We start from the raw sequence: 23,112 nt of genomic DNA on the forward strand, positions 1-23,112 counted from the left end.
TTCCCCAAGTCAGAGTTTCTGAAAATACCTGAGACCCATGAACTGTGTGTGCTTATAATGATCTTTTCTTTCTGTTTAAAATCAGTAACTTCCCGAGCGTGTTGCTGGGTGTTTTGGGATGTTATTTTCCCCGTAGAGCTTGACTCTGCACAGCTCTGGGCCGTGTTCTGCGGGTGTGCCTTCCCATCAATCTTTCCCTACAAATGTGGGAGAAAAAATTGCAAATAAAAATGGACTTTTTTATTTTAGTGGATTTTGGCTGACATCTTAATTGTGTGTGGTTTTCATCATAATTGGGTAAAAAATTAAACCACATGCCTACTTAATATGTACTTCTAAAGCAGAAATATTGGTGTATTTTGCAGAATGTATGACTCACAAGGTGGTGTGAAAACCTCGGGCTGTGTATGATGTCACCACACATACTCTCTTGGGGCACAGGTCACAGTGGACCTACAGACTGCACAAAATCACAAGTACATTTCCTCTCGGCTCCCAAGTCTGCCACATTGATGCCCCCTGGAGAATTATGTTAAGGGGATTCTGAGACTGCCAGCTGGGGACGTCTTTCCTCAAAAAACAAGGAGAGACAGCACATCTTTGTCGTCCCTGGTGCAGCTGAGACCAGAGGGTGCGCTCAGGGACTCCTGTCAGCAGGGGCAGAGCAGGAAGGAGGCCCCAGGAGAGAGAACCCCAAACGTGGGAACCCCAGTCCGGGCAGAAACTAGGAAAAACCCATTGATAATACCCACTCGTTAATGGGGGTAAAAATAACTCGACTTGGCCAAAGATTAAGAGTCTGTTGAGATTAATCGGGGTTTGTGGTGTCCTAATCGACAGTGTCCTAAAACAGAAGAGACAGTTCTTATACGACAGAGGTCAAGAGTTGATGGGGTGCTTACTGCCCAGTGGGCCTTAGCTGTCTTACTGTCCAGTGATTTTTCAGCCTTGGCATCTGGAAGCCTCGGGGCCTTACAGACCCCAGACTCGCATCGGCAGAGCCTGCAGTGAGCAAGCCCACCCCACGCCAAATATTGTCACGTCTGCACAGTTTGAGTGACACATTTCATTGTCATCAAGTGCTTGTCATTAACCATGTCAGAAAGGGCACTTAGCCTTGTGGATGAAACTGCAGCTGGGTATCCAGGCTCTGGATTCCACACGGGAGGGGACCCGGAGAACCACCTCTCTCTCCAGGACTCAGACTCATCCAGCCAGTGAAGGACTTGGAGCAAGTGACCTCAGCACCCTTGTGGAGCCCCTGGTGCAAAAGCGACCCCGATCTTGGCGCCAGCGTACATGTTCCACCTGCACCCTCGGACGTTTCCACCCACCCTGCATCTTAGTTTGGGATAGAACGTGGATCCTCTTGGCCTTTGCAAAAGCACTGTGCATTGTCCTCTCTCCCATGTCCCCTCCTGGAGACCTGTGTGCCTCTGTCCCCCTCTCCTTCCCTCACCTGCCATGTGGCCTCTGCAGGCCTCTCCTATTGGAGACAACTTCCAAACGTGAAACCGCTTTCAGTTGTTTTCAGCCCTTTAACCCTTTGTCTGGTGGAATTCCGAAAAAGTAATTGATGACTGATTGGCCCATTAACCTTTAAGGAAAAAAAAAGTTTGACAGCCTGGACTTGTGTAATGAGGAGGGATTCCTTGTGAAATCAGTCTGATGGCTGAGTTGCTTGCCCCTGAGGAGGCAAAATGAGCCCCACGGGGCCTCGTCTGCATAGAAACTGGACACAATTAGTGTAATATCCGGTGTTATTAATGTCGTTTGGAATAATTGGGCAGGTTGATTTCGACAGGTTCATGGTGCTAAAATACTATTATCGTGGACCTTTCCACAGCCAACCGTTAACACAGAAAACTGTTTAACTCCCTGTGAGCCCAATCACAAAACTTTATAAACAGCTAAGCCCTGGAATGTCATGCCATGGAACAGCACCGCCTGTGTACTTGGGGCTTTGGGGCGTGGTGGCATTTTGATTTTCATGGGTGGGGAATTCATTTTCGTGTGCGTGTATGTGAAATGAAGAACTCCCTTTAGTATGTATATACATGCCGTCAGGAATTTCTACAACCTGAATTTTGTTTTTACAGAATGAATTAAACATAAGCCACTACAATTGCCGCTAATGACAGGTTTGTGTTAGTGAAATGACACCACTCGAAATGAGACCCAGGCACGGTGTGTCCTCGCCGCTCTGGCGTCGTTGTGCACGTCTTAAACCAGGGTGACAGCGAAGAGTAATGCTCAGCTCTGTCTCTCTGACTGATGGGCCCCACACTGCCAATTACTGTTTTTATCATTTTTTATCTAGTTGCTGATCACTAAAACATCATCCGAGTGTCACCTCATAATGTGCTGCAGTCCTCTGGGCCACGGGTAATTTGAATGAGGCTCTGTCATCTGATAAAAATTCTTCTCTGAGTGTTAGGAGAAGCACCTTAATGTCCCTCCACACAGAGGAGGGAAAACATTGGGGTCCAAAAATCTATGCCTGATTATTTAATGAATGTGAGTAGTCACTGCAACAGCACAGAAGTGCAAATAGGGACCACCAAGTAGATTTACTAGGTATCAAGCTAAGGTGGTCAGAGTGACAGGAGGACATACCCTCCAGGACACGGTCTCTTCATTGGATTAGCCACGGCTGACCTGATAGTGATAGAAACCCAATTTAAGGGCTGTAGGTGAAAGGGGGAGAACAGGTTGTCTCGTGTAACCAACTGCAGGACGAGCAGGTCATGCTGGCTTCAGGGACACCTGCACCCAGTGACCTGTTACTTCCCCTTCCTGGCTTTGCTGTGTTGTGCTGTGAGCCACAGGTCGTGACCTCATAGAGGTTCTCCTTCCCGTGGTGTGGGCAAAGCCACCTGCACCTATGGGCTGTGTCCTGTCCGGTCTCCCAAAGAGGGGAAGGGACTCTGTGGTCTGACTCAGATGGAAACCTAGAGAAGGACACAGGGATCACCTGCCCCCTCCCAGGACTGATGAGAGCATCACAGGGTCAGATTAGCCCAGCACAGAGGGACCATCTCTGCTACCCTGCTGACCAGTCACTGAATGGGCAACCAGCCATATGTCCGGGCAGAAACACTTGGAGAGCCCCCAGCTCAGGACCACCACATCCTGCACCTGTCCCCAGGGTTCTCCACTCTGACCCAAGTGGGTGGCCCCCAACACCAGTTAGAAGCATGGCGCTAGTGGCTGGCTGAATTGGGATTTCTGGGAATATTCCCTTTATAAGACCCAACCTTGTTCTGAGCCACTAGGAAACCCACTCAATCCCTGAGGAGAGCTCCTTTTCAAATGTTCATTTGTTTTCAGGAAATGGAGGGAGAATATTGCTTACTACATCAAGTTAAAAAATATTTAAGAGAGAGAATGCCTGCAAAGTTGTAGCATTGCTCCTGACACAGAATTGGAGCCCAGTGCAGTATATTGTGTGTTGTTCCGTACAGTAAATTTGTTGCGAAGAAGGAAGTCACTCCTTCACAGAGGGGGTGTGAAGTCTAGTCGTGACAACACTAAGGACATGATGGCTCTGCAGTCCTGGTGTTCATTGTGTTGATCTCAGGAGGCAGAGTCCTACGAGAGATTTCAATTCTGAAACCCCGGCTGCTGCTGTTGACATACTGTCATACTCTCCTCAACAAAACAAGTAAAAGAAAAGCCACGTAGAGAGCGTGCCCTGGAAAGCACGTGACCCTCATCTGTAGAGCGACCTGAGTTAGGCTCTGTGCACAGGTGTAATTGCTGCTCAGGGAGCCAGGCATCCCACCTGGCCAGCCCCTGTATTCATAGATTTCAGGGCCTGAAACCCAAAAGAAGGCTTAGTGTGGCACCCTCCCAGGGCCTGCCCCTGTCCTTAGTGGCATAGGCCATCTCCTCCCTCCCTGGCTCCCCTACAGGGGACTAGAGTGCTCCCTTCCAGGTGGCACAGGTCTTTGCACTACAGGTCAGCCCCAGAGCCCCCTCAGCAAAGGCGGCCCCTCCCAGACCACGGCCCCTTGACTTGAGACTTCTTGCTGGACTCTGCCTCCCTAGTGCTGGGCTGAACCACTGGTTTCTAACAAAGCAAACAAACAATTCCAAAAGACCAGGTCGTCAGCATGTCACAGCTCAGCTGCTGCTCAGACTGAAAAGTGTGGCACTGGGACCCGCCCTGTGACCGCAGGGCCTTTGCACGTCCTTCGTGCCTTCACAGATGGCACTCGCGGTGGTCACAGTGAGCATGCGCTTCCTATCGCACCACACTTCACCACAGGACGTCGATGCTGTTGATTTTGATTCCTGTCATCATTCATTTCTTCATTTTTTTCTATATTTTGCACCTTTCCAGGTTTAGAGTCATCCCACAGGAATTCCCCTCCAAAACCAAAGTGGTTTCCAAGGAGTTGAGTCTCAGGGGGTTGCAAAGTTAGGTTTTGGTTTTGGTTTTTTTTTGAGTCAGAGTCTCAAGCTGTCGCCCTGGGTAGAGTGCTGTGGCTTCATAGCTCATAGCAACCTCCAACTCTTGGGCTCAAGTGATCCTTTTGCCTCACTTTTTCTATTTTTAATACAGACAGGGTCTCGATTTTGCTCAGGCTGGTCTCAAACTCGTGAGCTCAAGCTTTCCACTCGCCTCAGCCTCCCAGAGTGCTTGGATTACAGGCGTGAGCCACCGCACCTGGCTATGAAGTTGGTTCTTAATTGGGATGTGAAACTTAGTTGTGCTTTCCAGGGTCATCAGGCTCACCATCCCAATCACACCTTCTCCCGAAAGCTGGTGTTCTCAGCGTGGGTCACAGGATGTGTCCTGTGTCTGTTTGGCCCTATCACCATTTCCCAATAATTAGCCAGTTCAGCCATACTTCGTTCCCCAGGGGACAGGCCTGACCCTGCTTGGGGCCACTCTTAGACTCTGTGGTTAACTCATCACCTCGAAACAGCAGCGTGGGGTCTCCCTTTATCCCACCTACCGTGAGTACCTGTGAGCCTTTATGTCACTCCTTTAGGGAATAATTTAGCTTATTCCCAGGTCTTTGTATCTCTGTTTCCCCACCTTACAGATGGAGAAAAATACATCTATGATATGCAAAGGCAAAAAGTGATTTTTGTTTGCTGGTTGACAGGAATGCAGTTAATATTTCCATACGAATCTTATATTTTACCTGTTTGCTAACTACTATTATTGTTTTTAATAGTGTGTACATTACTTTGTCTCACGGCATTGGCTCGCAGCACTGAAAAATGCATCTCAGCGAATGTCTTTGTCTTAAGCGTCCCGTGAGTGAGTGTGCGGGTGAGTTCACCCCGAGGAGTAAGGGCACAGTGGGGTTTAGGGGTGGATCCCTTTGTCCCGTGTAAGGGAGTTCCTAATGGGCTAAGAAGTTTTAATTGTGTTTCTTTTCCTTATTGAATTATTTTGCTTCTGGATGGGAAATTAACATTCTATTTGTTTTCTTATAGAGGTTTACCTTGTGGTTGTAATTTGCCAAAATCTGACAGTTCTTAGCTCTCCCTAGGAAACAGCGAGGCTTGTAGGACATCCTAACTCCGTGTCCGCAGCCACCCTCATGCTCCCTAGCATTTTGTCCCTTGCCCCGTTAGATGTTATTGTTAGTTGTCCTGGTTAATAGAGTGTTTCTTTAGATTTACCTGTATGATTATGAGTTCATTGGCTAACCAACCCTTCTCCCTCAAACCTTCCTCCGCGGATCTTCCTAAGCTGTAAAGTTTAGTAGACCCTCTATGAATGTCTGTTAGTAATATGCAGTTTTGATTCTCTTGCATGAAAATACCTTCATTCCACTCTTGTTTCTGAATGTGTTTTTCCTGGATCTCAGTTCCAGGCTGATGTTACTTCCTTTAGGGATATCACTCCCCTGTCTTACATCTCTGGTTGTTCCTCTTTAAAGTCTGTGGTTCCCACTGATGTTTATTTAAGGGCAATTTCTCTTTCCTTGTTGGCTGTTCTTAAGATTCTCTGTCTCTGTCTTAAATTTTCTGTAGTTTTGTCAATTTCGTGCAGTTTTTTTTTTTTTTTTTAGAGACAGAGTCTCACTGTATCACCCTTGGTTGAGTGCCTTGTCATCACAGCTCACGGCAACCTCCAGCTCTTGGACTTAGGCGATTTCTTGCCTCAGCCTCCCAAGTAGCTGGGACTACAAGTGCCCGCCACAACACCTGGCTATTTTTTGTTGCAATTTGGCCCAGGCTGGGTTCGAACCTGCCACCCTCGGTATATGGGGCCAGTGCCCTACCCACTGAGCCACAGGCGCCGCCCAGTGCAGTTTTCATTGCTATAATCTTTCTGGGTAAATGATGCTCCCCCCACATCTGTGGCCTGTGCCTTTCGGCAGTGCCGTGAGCTACCCGTGTCCCGAGTGGCCGTTAGGTATGTGTTGCGCCTTCCAGCTCTTCTCACATCCCAGCGTTGCTCTCTCAGGGTCCTCACCCTTGTCATTTCCTCTGGGCCATCGCAGGTCTCCATGCCCCTCCAGCAGCTCCTTCTCTAACCTACCTGTGGACATTTTGATTTGTTTTTTGAGCCACTATAATTTATATTTCCAAAAGACTTACCTTTTCCCTCAATCTGCCTGTCACCTGTGTTACCTTGAATCTAAATCTATTGTCCTGTTCCTATGTGCTGGGTGTTCTCTGGTTTTGCGTGAATTTCTTTGTCTGGGGGAGCCTTCCATTAAAGGAGATACCAGGAGCCCAGGGGGCTCTGTGCACTGGGGCCCCCCATACTCTTCCTTCCAGGACTGCTGGGGGCAGGAGCCTTAGGCTTGTACTTCCCAACTGACCGTGACCCTATTTGTCTGCCACTCAAAGTAGCCTTCACTTATACAGGTGTTTAGCACTGAGGGTGCACTTGCAGTTCAAGCTAATGGATTTGGTTTCAGGAGGGAGAGAAGGGTGGGCTTGGGGCTTGGAGATGATTACTTGTTGTGGGTTCCATAATGAGAGACAGTCTGGTGGGAAGGGAAGCCAGGCCCTGAGGACAGTACGGAAGTGCTGGAGTGTTGGTGGTAGGGAGAGCACAGATTAGTTTCTCAGTAAACTCGGGGAGTGTTAGGGCAGGGCCAGAACCAGTGAGGCAGGCAGGCTGGGGCTGAAAGCAGAGGGAAGTCGAGAGGGACACAGATGGGCAGGTGTTGCTAAGGGGTGCGTGACCAGTGAGATGCAGGAGGGCAGGAGGGAAAGGTGATTTCGAGATTCTATCCTGAGAAAGTATGGTAACCCTTAACAGAACTAGAGAACCCAAAGAGTAACGTTTAAAAATTGTAGCTTTCTATTTTATGCATATTAAATTTGACATGAAGACAAATACAGTAGAAACTCTATAGCTGACCATCTCCCTGCACTGGCCCCTCCCTCCACTCGCCACCTCCGTACGTTGACCTGATTCTCATAGACCGGACATGCACCACATGCGCATAGCAGTAGAGCTGGCCTGGTTCCTACGGTGACCACTGCCATATACACGTATCAGTAGAGCTGGCCTGGTTCCTACAGTGACCACCGCCATGTACACGTATCAGTAGAGCTGGCCTGGTTCCTACGGTGACCACCGCCATATACACGTATCAGTAGAGCTGGCCTGGTTCCTACGGTGACCACCGCCATATACACGTATCAGTAGAGCAGGCCTGGTTCCTACGGTGACCACCCCCATATGCCCACTGCTCTGTTACAGTCCCTTGGATGGTTAACTTACAGAGGTTTGGCCGTTTTTGAAAAATACCCATAGAAATTTTAAAACCCAGAAATGACTGGATGTTTGGACTGGAGACATAGATTTGAGAACTGCACACATCTGTTGGGAGTGACGCCTCAGCTTTGGAAGTAAGTTAACCCCTAAGAGGGTGATGGAGTAGGGGGACCTAACCTGACCTTGGAGTTTGCTTTACTGAAGGCCGTGTGAAGAGGAGCCAGGGAGGAGAGAAGGCAGGCACAGTGAGAAAGCCAGGGCGAAGAGTGCAGCTGGGCGGGTGTGCCCCTCCTGGACCTCAGGCAGGCGTCACCCACTGACCCTTCCTTGTTCTCCTGGAGCCTGGGGCTGGCTCTGGAATCCTCACATGCAGCCCTGCAGCTGTTCGGAGCCGCCCCGGGACAAGGTGGTTGAGAACAACCTCGCAGCACCGCCACAGGGTCTCGGAGTTGAAAGAGCCCGATCCTCCTGCGATGCTGAATTCCCACCTGACTCCCTCTGAAAGGCCACTCGACCAGGGCTTGAAACCTACAGCAGGGAGACTCTTCCACCTGTGGAGTTTACAGCCTTTTTTCAACTGAGGGTTAACTCCCCAGGGCTCCCCTGCAGGTGTCATCCCTGTCAGGGCAGACAGAGCCCACGTGTCCCTGGCAGTGCTGTCCCCTTGGTGCTCTCTGACCTCTGCCCAGAGTGGCGGCAGCAACACCACCAGAGTGGCCACCCCTCCCTTGTCAGCGACACCCTCGTGGCCTCCGCTTTGCCCGGTAGACTCCCTGGGGCTTCTGTTCACTTCTGTTACTGTTCACCTTTTCATATCTGTAGCTGGTAAGAAAAATCTCCCGTAAACCTTACTCATCAATGGGGTCCAAAGAAAACATGTTATTTCACCAGCTTAGTTGTCAGCCGGCTCCGGGGGCCTCTTGTTTTGAGACCCAGGAGAGGAAACCTTAGTTGAACAACTCTTTCCCAAATGCCCCCCTTTCAAAACTCAGTAAGCAAAAGCTGTGTGTCTTTAAGTCACTGAGGAGAGTGCGGAGCAAGGCCAGGCTGAGGGGAAGGTCCACCACAGCCTCCTGCCACGTTATGGTACCCGGTACCCTTTGGAGAGAAACTTCCAGGGAGTTTTGGATCTTCCTAACTCTACTCACATCCCTTTCACACACCGTAATAGATGCCTTGCTCACTTCCAGGTGAGAACTCACAGTGACTGAGCATCAGAACCAACAGGGCAGAGCTGCAAGGCAATGGTCCTCATCGGCTACTCTGGAGAGCAGAGGCCCAGTGAGGAAGAAAACTGAGCAACAGCCTGAGGCCCTGGCCAGACCCTCCTCTGTAATCTCCCAATCTGAGCTTTCAGTAGGACAGATAATTAGGCCTCCTACAAGGGCAGAGCGAGTGAGAAGAGTGGGAGGCCTTCTGCTTTGGGGAAGTGCCAGTGGCAGATGTGGAAAGAGGTTGTCAGGCTGGAGTAAGGTCAGGAGCCTGCAGGGGACCATCAGGTTGGGCACAAAGTGAAGAAGATGTGAGGGGACCAGGCAAAGGAAGAGAGAGGCACGGGGGAAGAAAAGGACCAGGAGCTGAAAGGAGAGAAAGAAATGTTCAGTGATGTGGAAGTTTCTCGGAGTGTAAGCAGAAAGCTCGGGGTGGGGCAGATCTTTGAGGTGCACGATGGAGCCATAGGGTAGGTATCAGAGGGAGTGGAACACTCGTGAGAAATGGATTCTGAAATTCTTGTGAACACTTAAATATTTCTGTCCCATTGAGTAGATTTTGCACGCACAGAGGTAAATTTTTTTCAGATAATTAGATAAAGCCAGATTATACTTTTCGCAATTTACTTTAAAAGCTTTGTCTCCGTGAAATATTGAGAGTATTACACTGGGAAATGCCCGGGGCGGCATTGGAAGGAGACAGAGTCACAGATGACCCAGGGAAGTTTACTCACATGTCCACTGTGTTGCCATCGCTGTGTTCAGCTGTCCGCGTTGCATGTGTGTTCCCGTCCCTACCATGTAGAGACATTTAGGAACACAGTCTCCCAACAGCTGGACCCCTCCTCCCAGCTGGTGCTCAGCCTGCGGTGCGGACAGCTGAGGACCCCGAGACTGAGTCCCGGGCCAACATGCAGGGAGGGCAGCTGAGGACCCCGAGACCGAGCCCCGGGCCAGCATGTGGGGAGGGCAGCTGAGGGAAGCTGAGGACCCCGAGAAGGAGCCCCGGGCCAGCATGCGGGGAGGGCAGCTGAGGACCCCGAGACCGAGTCCCGGGCCAACATGCGGGACGGGCAGCTGAGGACCCCAAGACCGAGCCCTGGGCCAGCATGCGGGGAGGGCAGCTGAGGACCCCGAGACCGAGCCCCGGGCCAGCATGCGGGGCGGGCAGCTGAGGACCCCGAGACCGAGCCCCGGGTCAGCATGCGGGGAGAGCAGCTGAGGACCCCGAGATGGAGCCTGGGCCAGCATGCGGGGAGGGCAGCTGAGGACCCCGAGACCGAACCCCAGGCCAGCATGCGGGGCAGGCAGCTGAGGACCCCGAGACAGAGCCTGGGCCAGCATGCGGGGAGGGCAGCTGAGGACCCCGAGATGGAGCCCCGGGCCAGCATCGTGCATGTTCAGCTTTTCACCTTTAATTCCAGTGAATGTACCTTATGAGGACTGGAAGATTCCATGGTGGACCAGTCAAGCCGAAATTTAACTGGGAAGCTAGTTAAATTCACTAGATGATCCAGGAAATCTGATCAGAGGGAGCCTTTACATGTGCATATGAATTTCACAGATTTTAAAAAGTGTGAGCCTGCGCAGTAGATCTCCTAATGAAAAATCGTCACATTCTACCTGGGAATTAGCAAGGTTTCTTTCTGGTCTGTGAATTTTGTGGTTCTTTCCTGCCTCACCTATCAGTTCACAAGGATCGTTTCGCATAAAACCTATGAATTGGGGCAGGATCTTATAAGAATCCGTGTGGAAAGTTTGTAATTCATAGAATTAGGACATAACAGCCTGTGGACCAAGAAGCTGGACCTTTTGAGCCCCAGGGGCAGCGGCTCAGCCAGTAACTACAAGGTGTAATTATAGGTCAGAGGTGGAGGAAGTGAAAGTCTCAGGGACTTTTTTTGTTGTTCATTTTTTTGGTTAATGAAAAACCCAACAAGTCCTGAATGTCTAAGGGCATCACTGGGGGGTGGGGGGGAGCGGAGCTTTTGCTTCTGCTTCAATGTGGGGGGTGTTTTCTAAACTACTGAGGGGTAAAATTCCTGACCAACGCCTCACCTCCTGACCTCTTACTCCTAGCCCAGAAATCAGCATCCAGGGAGATGGTTGAGTGCAAGGGACACACACACCCTGCAAGTGGGCATGGCCTGTGTCCCTGGCAATCAACAGCAGTTATTTATGGCAGCAGTGCACGACTGGACATGAGCATGCGTTCCTGGGTGCTGACCCCATGCCCCTGGAGGGCGGCTGGGCAGCATGAGAAGGCTGGGTGGTTGGAGTCGTGCTCAGCCATGGGGGAAGGGGACTGCGAGTCTAACGAGACTAAGGGGAATGAGCAGAGGATGGCTGGAGGGGCTCGCCACTGCCTCAGAGATAGAAGGTGGGAGATGGGGCGAGTGAGGGTCTAGTGTCCGAGGCTGCAGAGCGCATGTTGAGTAAGGGCCTTGGAGGGCTGGCTGGGGCCAGCAGAGCTGAGCCTAGAAAATGGGAGGTTTGTGTTGGAGACACAAGCCAGCCACAAGGTGATATGAGGGTGGCCGAGAAAAATAATAAAATGGACAAGAGGGAGAGAAATGGTCATTGTCACTGGGGGCAGTTGCTGGACAGGTGATTACAGTGCAGCTGGGTCACAGGCCAGTGCTCGAAATGCTAAGCAAATGACATGTGTCTAAAAATCCAGCTCATGATGTCTTAAATGTTATTTGTAACTGGTTGTGCTATTTATAAGTGGTGGCTCCTCCCCTTGGCAGGGGGTCGGGGACTGGGAGTGGAGAAGGGAAGAGAATAGAAGACAAAGTCAGCAAATGTTTATGGGGCAAATTCCTCAGACCAGGCCCCATGTGGGTCTGAGTCACCCTTGGTTTAACTAGTGCAGTGGTTCTCAACCTGCAGGTCACAACCCCTTTGTAACAATGAAAATACATCGTGGCATTAGGAAGGTTGAGAACCACTGAACTAGCGGGACAGCACTATGAAGGGACGCCTTTCCCTCCGCCTCAGAGCCCAGGACCTTGTCCAAAGACTCAGACGTGGCAGGTGGCATCACAGGATGTGAAGCCAAGTCCTTCATCCCATTCCAGACAGTTGTTGTCCCGCAGTAGCCGCCAGGTCTGGGCCTGCCGGTCTCGGTTGAGGCCCCACTCAATCTCCTGGAAGCCCCGCACTCTCTCCCTGTGCAGGTGGTGAGAATTACCGTTTACCTACTATAGCAGGTCAGCTGCCATGAGACACCTCCCGCATTCCTCTGTGGCCGGTATCTGGTGGATGTGTGTCCTGGCATGTATGCAGAAATTACAGCCATATCTGAGATTAGCGGTGCTGACTTAATTGCCACAGATAAGGATGTCAGCCACGAGGCACGTAGTTACTTTCCTGAGCTGCTTTGTCTGTGCCCAGTACAGAGACACTGACACCACGTGTTGATGGTCACTTTTCCTTAGACGCTGAATGTTGAGTGAACCTGGCTCAGCCATGCTGGCTTGAGGAGCCAGATCTAGAGTGCTGGTGGGAGAGTGGATTCAGATCTCTGCTGCCATTGCTATCCGTCCTGTGTGTGCCACCAGCCCCGGCAGGCGGGACTAACCCCAAAGGCACAGTCGGGACAGGACTGACCGAGGGGCTGCTGTCCAGGAGCTGAACCCTCATCCCCACCTCTCTCTGTTTCAGAACAAGAAGAAAACTTTGAGTTCACCATTGTGTCCCTCACCGGCCAGACGTGGCACTTTGAAGCCACCACGTACGAAGAGCGGGATGCGTGGGTCCAAGCCATTGAGAGCCAGATCCTGGCCAGCCTGCAGTCGTGTGAGAGCAGCAAGAACAAGGTGAGCCCTGCAGGCCGCCAGTCGTCCCAGGGGGGTGGGGATCCGAGTGACGCCCGGAGAGGGGAGTGCGTGATGCGTGTAAATGCATAGTCAGGCCCGGCTGATCTCTGTGAGCAGAGAGCTCAGTCATGAGAAAGATGGCGAACACTTCATGTCTTCAGGCCTCATGCACACGTGCGCACCCTGGGTCGGCCATGCATCATGGTGGAATAGCCGGGGTTAAATCTGTAATTCCAGATAGGAAGCGTTGACATTTTGTTGCAGATGATGGAATCTTTTGGACATTTGAGTCTCGTGTGTCCACATTCATTTCTGTGTTGGGCAGAAAACACTCAGGAAAAGAGATTCAGAGTTCACAAATGCACTCTTAGCTCGTTCTCAGAAATGCCTAGAACGCAAACGCATGCCCACTTTGAAAGCCACTCTGCTACTGAAGTAAAAAGACAGTACAGCTCCATGAGCTGATTCAGGGACTCTGGAGAAGAGAAAACTTCCATTTTCTAAACTACTGCTAATGCCTGGTCTGTGTTTTACTCATAATTAGAGGTAATTTTTTTGCAGTTGTTTAGCCAGAAAAAAGTTTTAACCTGCATTTTCTAGGCTATTCTCCAGTACTGTTCCTTGTACAAAAGTCATTTTCCCATCAAACGTTCCTTCAATTTTGTTATTTTAATGCCTGCATGTTTTTATCCCTTTGCAGGGACAGTTTATGCTTTTTAGAGAGCATTTTGAGTTTTCAAATTGTAATCAACTAGAAACGAAGAGAAAGGGCATTACCCACCAACCTGCAATTTCGTTTGTAACCGTGTAAAGAAATTTCTGCCAGTGATTTATGTTCAGCCTTGTCATTGAGAAGGGAGTCTGTCTTTCAGAAAGATAGAGTGTCCTGTTTTATTACCCTCTTTAACCAGAGTAAACCAGACCACAGTCATTATTATTATAATGTATTTTGCTTCCCTTTTTTAAAGATGTTTTATACCCAAGGTGGGGAGAGCCACTGCCTTTTATTCTGAGCACCCTGCTTTATGGGACCATGTCCCCATGCAGCCCACAACGTGGCTCTGAGGCAAGCACAGGGCCCTTTGGGGGCTCTCTGTTAATGGAAACAAGAACGTGTGCCGCCATCAAAGTGTGGGACCTCGCTTCTGATCTGGGGGGGCACATGTAGCTGAACACACTACGTGATGCCACGGACTCTCACGACAGACTGTACCCGGGACAGCGTCAGCCTTTCCCACTCACACCCTTGCCAGCCTCTTTCCTGCTCCCATCTCAGTTGGTGCAAACACTGACCTTCAAAGGCCACTCCCTGGCTCTCACTAGACAAGTGTGCATCTGGGCGCTGTTCCCCCAGAAGGAGGACTTCCGAGCAGCCATGGGCGCACACACACGTGGGCACTGTGGGCACTCACTGCTGGTGTGAGGGTGCAAAGCACATAAACTTTGTCTCCCAGTCATGACAGAAGGGCAGAGCACAGAACCAGGTGAGGGCCAGCTCAACGGTATTTCAGCTGCCTGTTGATAATTCAGAACTGGTAGCAGCTATAGACCTGTTCTGTGTTTTAGAACAGGTCAGACAGGCAGACCAACCAAGCAGTCAAGCACAGAAATTATATAGGTAGAGACAGGGTAGGCACACACGTCCCTCCCTCTGTGTGTACACGTGTGTGTGTGTGAGAGAGAGTATACACAAGTCCACTCCAGGTGTCAATATAAATTTGTCCAATATACTTTGAATACTTACATATCTAACTAAAGGGAATTAAAACCCAATAATGCATGATGCCAGTTAGACGGCAATAATTCATAAATGTATTACTGTGTAGTAAGCAATAAATGGTTTCACATTAAATAATTGGACATAAGATGGCTCAGTTTATGAAGAATTCTTACACAAAAATCTAGCTTATTCCAAGTGGCCTGTGAAATTGATCAATTTTTGTTTTGACCATACTGTTAAGTACTTATTTAATAAATTTAATTAATAAGCCTTAAAAACCGTACATTTCCTTTCACCGAGCACCTCTCCTTCCCAGTTCCCGTCCTTAGTAAGTCATCACGAGTATGCGTGAATGTCTGTGTGTTCTCTGCAGCACTGTCTGTGATAGGGAAAAGCTAGACACAACCTGAATGTCCATGGGCCAGACCTCGGTGTCTCAGTCGTCCCTGAGAGGATGCTGTGCAGGCATTTAGTGAGGAGGTCAGCACTGTGTGCAGACATCGAGTGGTAAAGAGATACTGCTGGACTGTGAGGACAGGTTCGCAAGCAGCAGTGTCCCTCACGCTAGCTTTTCTCAAGTATTTACATGTATAGATGTGCTTTAAAAAAAGCCTGAAAGAATAGATATCAAAATGTTAATAATGCTCAACTAGGGATGGCCATCATAATTTTTTAATTGTAATGTTTTCTTTTTCCCTCTCTTTATTTTCTAAATTTGCTGCCATAAGCATGTGCTTTTTAATCCTTTAATTGGTGCCCCCAGCTCACTCACGTCTCTCCCTGCCCCCACTCCCGAGAGTGACCACTTTGTTGCTGTGGCAACTGAGACAGTCTTCAAATGAAAAGTGACTCTCCCGGCTGAGATGTGTGGTGTGGACATGGTTTTCTGACGAGGAGCCGTGAGATATGTCTTCCATTGCTGATTAAGCCCTGACCCTTGGCTTATAAACAGATTATTTCTTTTTCGTTCTTTAATCTTCATACCAAGTAGACACGTGGCAGTAAAGGGACGTTAGCCAAGTACCTGCTCCAGGTGGCAGTGGGTCTCCTGTCCGTTCACAAATCATCCGGAGCTCGCCTCTCTGCCTATTTCGGGCCGCGTCCATCTCAGCTGATAAATCCTAACACGTGGCATGTCCCCTGTACATAATGAGTTCTCCCAGCCCTGCTGTTCCCTCAAGACAGTGAAGGAGGACAATTGGACAGTGCATCCCCCCGCCCCCGCCATGTGCTCCCGGTCTCCCTGATTTTCCCTGACATCACTGGTAGCTGCCCACTTCTCACAGGTTCTTGGACCTGACCTTTGTGTGTCTTACTCTATGCCCAGTCTCGACTGACCAGCCAGAGTGAGGCCATGGCCCTGCAGTCCATCCGGAACATCCGCGGGAACTCCCACTGCGTGGACTGCGAAACCCAGAGTGAGTGTGCGGGGCAGGCAGGCTGGGGGCTCGGGCGGGAGAGGAGGAGCCCGCCTGCCATGCTCCACTGCTGTGGAGCCGTGGAGCCAAACCGGTCCTGCTTAGTGGGTAAAGGTTCACAGTTTGGGGGGAATTAAAGAATTCTGTTGTATTTTGTGTTAACACAGTACCCACCGTGCAAGCCTCGCTCTCTGCATCCCACGGGTCTTGCTTGTGCTCCTGACGTCCTGCTGAGTAGTGACCGTGCAAGTGCAGAGGACCCAGCCCCACACTCATACCGTGCCATGTCTGGGAAGCATCCTTCCCCCTAACCAGTGATCACTTTTTTGTTTTTCCATAAAAATAGAGTTCACTTGGCTTACTCCTGCCCAAAGATTTCTGGGGCTTGCAGGTTTTAAATTTCAAAATCATGTGTTTTGCGATGAAATAATGTCTTTTCTTAAAATCTTAAATTCAATGCATGCTGAAACGTTTGATTGCACTGATAGAATTCATAATTACTGCCATGTACTGCGGACCTATAGCCCATTTTATTTCATGGTGTTTGTTTCATTCCCGTTGTCCAGTACATAATAGTTTTTCCCCTTTGAGAAAGCGGTTCATGTCTTTGAGGGTAGGGGCTTGCTTTTCATTCTTTAAATCCCAGCCCTGAGCACAATGTTGGAGACATTCAGTGAACTTTTTCCACTCACTTTCTGTTGTTGTTACGTGGTGTTTTGAGAAGGAAATGGAGGCACAGCACCAGGCTCACTGCACACGGTGTGGTTGGCCAGTTGTCCTGGACCCTGAAGCCCCTTGGGCACGGCACTGGGCCAGTGACCACAGACCACGTGCCATGGAGAAGACTGTCAGGGCATGTGGGGTGACTCAGAGCAGGCTTCATGTGGGGCTGACATGGCAGTGAGGCTCTGAGGCTGGGCAGGCCTGTGCAGGGGTGGCCCGGGCAGCGTAGTGGGTAAACAGAGCGAAAGCTCAGGCAGGAAAACCAGCTAAAGCCAGTGGCTCTATGGGCACTAAGTGGGGGGCACTTCGGCTCTGTGTTATATGTGCAGTGAAAGGAAGATGTCAAGGTTTCCGAGCAAGGAGGAGCTTCTGGGCTGTGTGTAGGGAGATCAATCTGGCCAGTCCGCTGGGGACAGTGGAATAGAGAGGACGAGCCAGGAGGCACACAGCTGCCAAAAGGGCCATCGCGCAGGGGCGGGGAAAGGGGTGGAATGCGGCTCGGGCAGGTGGTAGGAGGAGGATGCCCTTAGCAGGACGACCTTAGCTGGGACCAGGAGATGAGTAGATGTGAGCCAGGCAGGGGCCAGGGGTCCAAACAGGGTGGGGTATCATGCACAGTTGGTGATAGGGCTCACATGAGGCAAGGTGAGGAAGGTGGGTTCGGTTTTGGTCTTGCTGAGACGGGAAAGGCCCTGGCAAGGGACATCGGCAGGGTGGGGCCAGCAGGTGTCTACAAGGTTCCAGATGGAAACACACGTGGAGCTGGGGGGTAACTGCAGCCACGGGCTGGGGAGAGACTGCCTGGAAGACAGCACAGAGTCAGACACAGGAGCCTGCAGGAATCCGAGGAGAGGGGCCAATTCAAGAGGAAAAGCAGGGGGGGAAGATCAAGATGGAGCAACCGGAAAAGTGCCAGACAAATCCAGAGAGGTTGTTGACCTGAAAGGCATCAGATATCAGTGCTGGGGATGGTGGAGGCAGCTGACACCCACAAGAGGTCAAGGGAGGTGATGGCCAGAATGGTGCCCTGTGGTTAGCCCTGGGGGGCTGGTGCCTCTGCTGCCCATGTCCCTGTGTCTGTGGTTGGGTGCATGGGGCCCGGTTGTACATGGCCATGCGATGTAGGGGCATCATGACTGGAGGAGACCAGGCGGTGAGGGGTGTGTGGACTCAAGGCTAGAGCTGTAGGTGAGCAGGGCTCACAGCTGTTCATCCATCTACCATTGGTAGGACAAAGGTTTGTCCCTCAGGGAGTCAAGTGTGACCTCGGCTTCCTGGGTTTTTGTGGACTCTGGAGTAAGCATTGACAATCCCCAGATGAGTGAGTCTTGTGTGCTCGTGTCAGTGGGGACAAGCCATTGACTGCTGAGGTCAACCCTATCTCTGCACATCAGCGCTAGATTCTAGGAGAAGGTGGACCCTCGGCCCAAGTCTTGGTCTTCTGATCGTGCCAGCCATTTCCACATAGGCAGTGATCCAGTTCTGGGGTCCTAATGCCGTTCTCTGAACCCCTTTGCCGTCCCCCACTATCGTGTGCCTGGTCTAACATAGCAGCCGAGAGCCTCTCACTAGTCACACTGCAAATCAGGATTGGTGGAGCTGGGTGACACCTACCCCAGGGACCCTTGCCCCCAGCTTGCCTGCAGGGAAGGATGGAGCTCAGCGTGGCAGTTACTTCATAGTGATCCCCAAGGGCCCTGGAAGCCATATTTCTCCATTGCAGTATGCCTCTCCACCTTCATAATTTGCAGATATGCCCATGTGTGTCTAACACAAGGAAAACATTCCTATGCCTATGGCTGTGGAGGTGGTTTTGAAGGACACTGTAGCTTCAGGAATGACCAGAGCCATGGTCACACAGGACTTTTTGCATCAGCCCTCCTGAGGCGGATGCTGCTGTTGGGTATGGGGAGTGCATCTTTCTGTCCAAACCAACATGGGCAAGCAGTTATTGTGTGGGAAATCCCAAGGCTTTGGCTTAAGCCAACATTTCTTTCTTTTGTTTTTTCTTTTGTTTTTTTTTTTTGTAGAGACAGAGTTTCACTTTATTGCCCTCGGTAGAGTGCCGTGGCATCACACAGCTCACAGCAACCTCCATCTCCTGGGCTTAGGAGATTCTCCTGCCTCAGCCTCCCAAGTAGCTGGGACTACAGGCGCCTGCCACAACGCCCGGCTATTTTTTTGTTGCAATTTGGCCGGGACTGGGCTTGAACCCGCCACCCCAACATTTCTTTCTTGACATGACTACCTACCTCCAGATCTTTCAAGACCCCCTAGAACAGGGCTGAGTATAGGCCGGGAAGCATTTGCAAGCCCTGTGATTCTAGGGAGGACCTGCCAGAGGTGGAGTCGAACTGACCACCAAACAAAACAAGTGGTTTTGTTTCTGAAGACAGCCAGCGTGACAGTGGTCTGATTGCATTTGGCATCCCGCTGCTCTTCCCACAGATCCGAACTGGGCCAGTCTGAACTTGGGGGCCCTCATGTGCATCGAGTGTTCCGGGATCCACCGGAATCTTGGCACCCATCTTTCCCGAGTCCGATCTCTGGACCTTGACGACTGGCCGATTGAGCTCATCAAGGTGATGTCATCCATCGGGAACGAGCTGGCCAACAGCGTCTGGGAGGAGAGCAGCCAGGGGCGGACGAAGCCCTCGCTGGACTCCACAAGGTAAGGACGCTGAAAGAGGCGTCACTCCTGACGTGTCCCGCCACCCATCAGACAGTGGCCCCAGCAACCTGTAAGAATGCCGATTATCCCAGCGTGGAAATGCGTATATGTAAAATCAGTCTTAAGCAGATGTGGATAATTCAAACTCCTTAATTTTTTATGTTTGTTTTTAGGCCTTGGGGATTTCTTTTTGTCTCTAAGAAATGTATTAAGCTTTTAACCTTATGAATATATTACTTTAATTAATACATTTCTAATAGGCATAAGCTGTGCTGTTAACAGTAATTATGAATTTTTGAGTTCTCTAATTTTGTTATTCATCCATTGGTTCTCTGCCCATCAAGTGATTTTATGGTAACAAAATACATTTTATTTTCTAACATATATTTCTAACACATTTAATCAACCAAGTTCCACATAATGTATGGTGACTCCTCATTAATGCTAATTGTTACCCCGTGTAAAAAACGCATTTATTTTGAGGGCATTTAGTTTCTCATTTTTCATTTACAGCTATTATAAACGGTTTTTGAGTACACATACATATTTAATGTTCCTAAGAGGTGATAAAATGGCGTGTCTTCTGAGAAGGCGTATTTCACAGAGGCAGAATGGCCCGTTTCATCTCTGTAGTTGTCTAAAGCGTGCAGCTCCGAGGCCTGCTCAGATGCCGGGTGTGTTTTGTCCCCCTCGTGGGAGGTGGGATTTGAGGTTAGCTTTCAGTGTTCACCTCTCAGGTGTGTGCCGAGATGAAGGGTGAGGAGCTGCCTCCCATCATTAGCACTTTTGAAGATTTCTCTGATTTGTTTTGCTGGTGAGCAGATGCAATGCAATTTCAAGCGGGAATCTCTGGCTAAGCCACAACCATTGGTTTCTACGGCTGAGCAGTAATGGGAGAAGAGTTGGTGGACTTTAATTCATTAACACTGAAAAACGAATTTGTGGTGCCACCTTTGGTCCACTTTAGAGAATGAGGCTGATGTGTTATTAATCTTGCTCTTCATTAGGGAGACTGGGGAGGAGGTGAAGGAACAGAGGTGTGTGGAGTGTGTTTGTTTAAGATCATGTGGGTTGTAGGCTGTATAAGGAGTTACGCTGTGTAATGTAAATATGGGTGACTTCCTTACAAACTGAAGAAACACTATGCTTAGTCTCTTGATTGGTTTAACACTAAGGTAGAAATGAGCTGAGTCATCAACTATTAGCATTCTTAAAAGATTAATACATGTTTTAATATTTATTTTGCATAGAGTATTATTGAAGGATATTTAGGCCCAAAAATGAAGAACAATTGGAAATTAGATTGAGTTTAATGTAGGAATGCGGGAAACACTGAAATAAATTGGAAAAAAATTAACCTTTTACGCATCTGTTTGTGTATAAAAGAAACACTTTTCTTTTTTTTTTTTTTTTTTGTTTCAGTTTTTGGCCGGGGCTGGGTTTGAACCTGCCACCTCTGATATATGGGGCTGGCGCCCTACTCCTTTGAGCCACAGGCGCCGCCCCAAGAAACACTTTTTTGACATGAATTAGAAAAGTTTGTTCCATCCATTAAAATTAGAAACTATTTAGAATGATTAAAAACAAAAATGCAGATTGATTTTTTAACTGATATTTCATGTAAATTTCATTTCATTCATAAGCGAAGACTGTACAGTCCTCCTGCAGCTCTGATCTGTGTGTTTGAATTACCCTCCTAAGTGTACAGCTTTCTCTCTCTTCTTATATTACATATGTCACATCTTTATGTTTTTTACTAATGTGTAGCTTATTGATTCATGGTTCAGAGACTTAAAGTAATTAAAAAAAAAAAAAATTTTTTTTTAAATGGCTTTTGTAGATTTAGCCCTGAAGATCAGATGCAAAGGACATTAATTAGTGGTCTGTATAAAGAATAAAGGGCTTTTTAAATGTATTTATTCTGGATTGACATAAGGCAGCATACAATTAGGCTACATCGTCTATAGGATAAACTCCCAGTTGTAGCTGAGTCTTTCACCCAGGAGATGTGCTCTGTACCCCTACACTGTACCCAGTAGGCGGGAGCCCACCAAACCCCTGTCCCCTTCCTCCTTCCCAAATTTAATTGTCTTTTTCTGTCATGTGGGTCTATAGTTGTTCTTCTGTTAGTTTCAAATTAGTATTGAGTACGTGGGATACTTGTGTTCCCATTCTTGAGTTACTTTACTAAGGAGAATGTTATTTAATTCTATCCTTAATACAAAAGATGTAAAGTGTCTTCATTTTCATGGCTGAATAGTATTCCATGGTGTACACGTACCACCGTTTATCAATCCGTTCATGGGTGATGGGCACTTAGGTTGTGGCTACATCTTGGCATTTGTGAATTGAGGTGCTGTACATCTGAGTGCGAATGTCCTTGTGATAAAATGATTATTTTTCTTCTGGGTAGGTACCTAGTAAGGATTGCGAAATGGAATGGGAGGTCTACTCTTAGTTCTTTGAAGATTCTCTGTTTTTCTTTCCCAAAGCACTGTTTAGTTTGCAGCCCCACCAGCGGCCAAGACACGTTCCTTTCTCCGCACCCTTGCAGCACCTGCAGCATCCTCACTTAGTGCTGTGGGCTAATCTCGCGGGCAGGTGGTATCACAGGGTGGGCTAATCTCGCGGGCAGGTGGTATCACAGGATGCTTTTCATTTGCATTTCTCTGATGAGGAGGACAATGAGCATCTTTCTCACAGCATCTCACATCTTTACACTTCACGGACGTGTTTCGGAGTCTTCCCTTCTCACAAAATGGTGTGATCGCAATTAAGTTCCGTCTTTCCTCTGACCACTCTGGCTCTCCTAAAGAGCACTAAATTCTCTTTCAAGAAGGTAAACTTGTTTAAAAATTGAATGTTTCTTTGTACCCTTAGTAATTTTCTCAAGAAGTATTGTTTTTAATTAACATCTGCAAATATTCATTGAGCGCTTTCTCATAGGAAAGAAACAGTAAAGGATGAGTGTAAACTCTGGGGATTGGTGACGGTTGTCAGGGCCAGTGGAGGGATCTTATAGTAGGTACATCTCACTGCAGAAATGGCATCTAAGCTGAACTCAAACAGAGTGATCTCCAAGGCTGGGGGAGGATGGGCACGGCCGAGGCAAAGACGGGAACACGGTGGAAAGGCTATGGGGATATAGCCACATCAGCAGTTCTCCCACCCATGGCTCTGGACCCTCTGAGAATGAGGAGGAGCTGCTCTGTGTGAGGCCACCACAGAGATAGCCTGGGAGGGCCTCGAGCCATGGATGGTGTCACTGGAGCCACTCTGGGGCTGGTGGAGGGGAGTGGCTTGATTTGTTGATGGGTCACATTGCTCTGCCTGTTCCGTAGAGGATTAGAGGCAGCCAGAAAGGTCACTGGAAGGGACAGAGCAGCCAGTAGGGTCATCGGAAAGTTCGGAGACAAGAAGCAGGAGGCCAGTTGAAAGACTGTGGTTCTAGTGAAACATACGTGATGCCTTTGAGACACTGTCAACAGCGGAAAACGACTCGGCCCAAGTGTATCCTTGTAATGCAAACTCCATCACCTGCAGCACCTCCTGCAGGCTCCTTAAATAGAAAGGGAGAACCGAAAGTCTGGGCTGGCATTTCCACAGGAATTCTGTACATGATGTGAAAAGTGGTATCTAGTCTGCACCTGCCCCTGTGAGCTGCCCCCGCCCCGCCCCACCCCACCCGCTTTCATCTCTCTGCAGAACTTATGATTGTTAGTAGAAACAGCTGGAAGCTTCTCTTAATGTGGCCCTGAGGTAATACCAAAAAGAAATATTTTAATAAATTTTTATCTCCATCCAAGGAAAAGCCAAGTACAGTATATTCAGTCTAATTCTTTGAAA

The 23,112-nt window shown here is 49.2% G+C and overlaps 1 protein-coding gene across 10 annotated transcripts in view; it reads left to right on the forward strand.

Annotated features, from left to right (window-relative positions):
• Positions 1–23,112, forward strand: part of AGAP1 (ArfGAP with GTPase domain, ankyrin repeat and PH domain 1) — a 547,645-nt gene that overhangs the window by 470,548 nt on the left and 53,985 nt on the right. For all 10 annotated transcript variants that reach the window (XM_053596986.1, XM_053596987.1, XM_053596989.1 and 7 more), the window contains 3 exons: positions 12,580–12,734; positions 15,782–15,872; positions 19,044–19,266. In XM_053596986.1, the coding sequence (XP_053452961.1) occupies positions 12,580–12,734; positions 15,782–15,872; positions 19,044–19,266 (469 nt within the window). The remainder of the gene's footprint in view (positions 1–12,579; positions 12,735–15,781; positions 15,873–19,043; positions 19,267–23,112) is intronic.

The sequence above is a fragment of the Nycticebus coucang genome, chromosome 7 (genome assembly GCF_027406575.1).
Source record: "Nycticebus coucang isolate mNycCou1 chromosome 7, mNycCou1.pri, whole genome shotgun sequence".
Classification (NCBI taxonomy): Eukaryota; Metazoa; Chordata; class Mammalia; order Primates; family Lorisidae; genus Nycticebus; species Nycticebus coucang.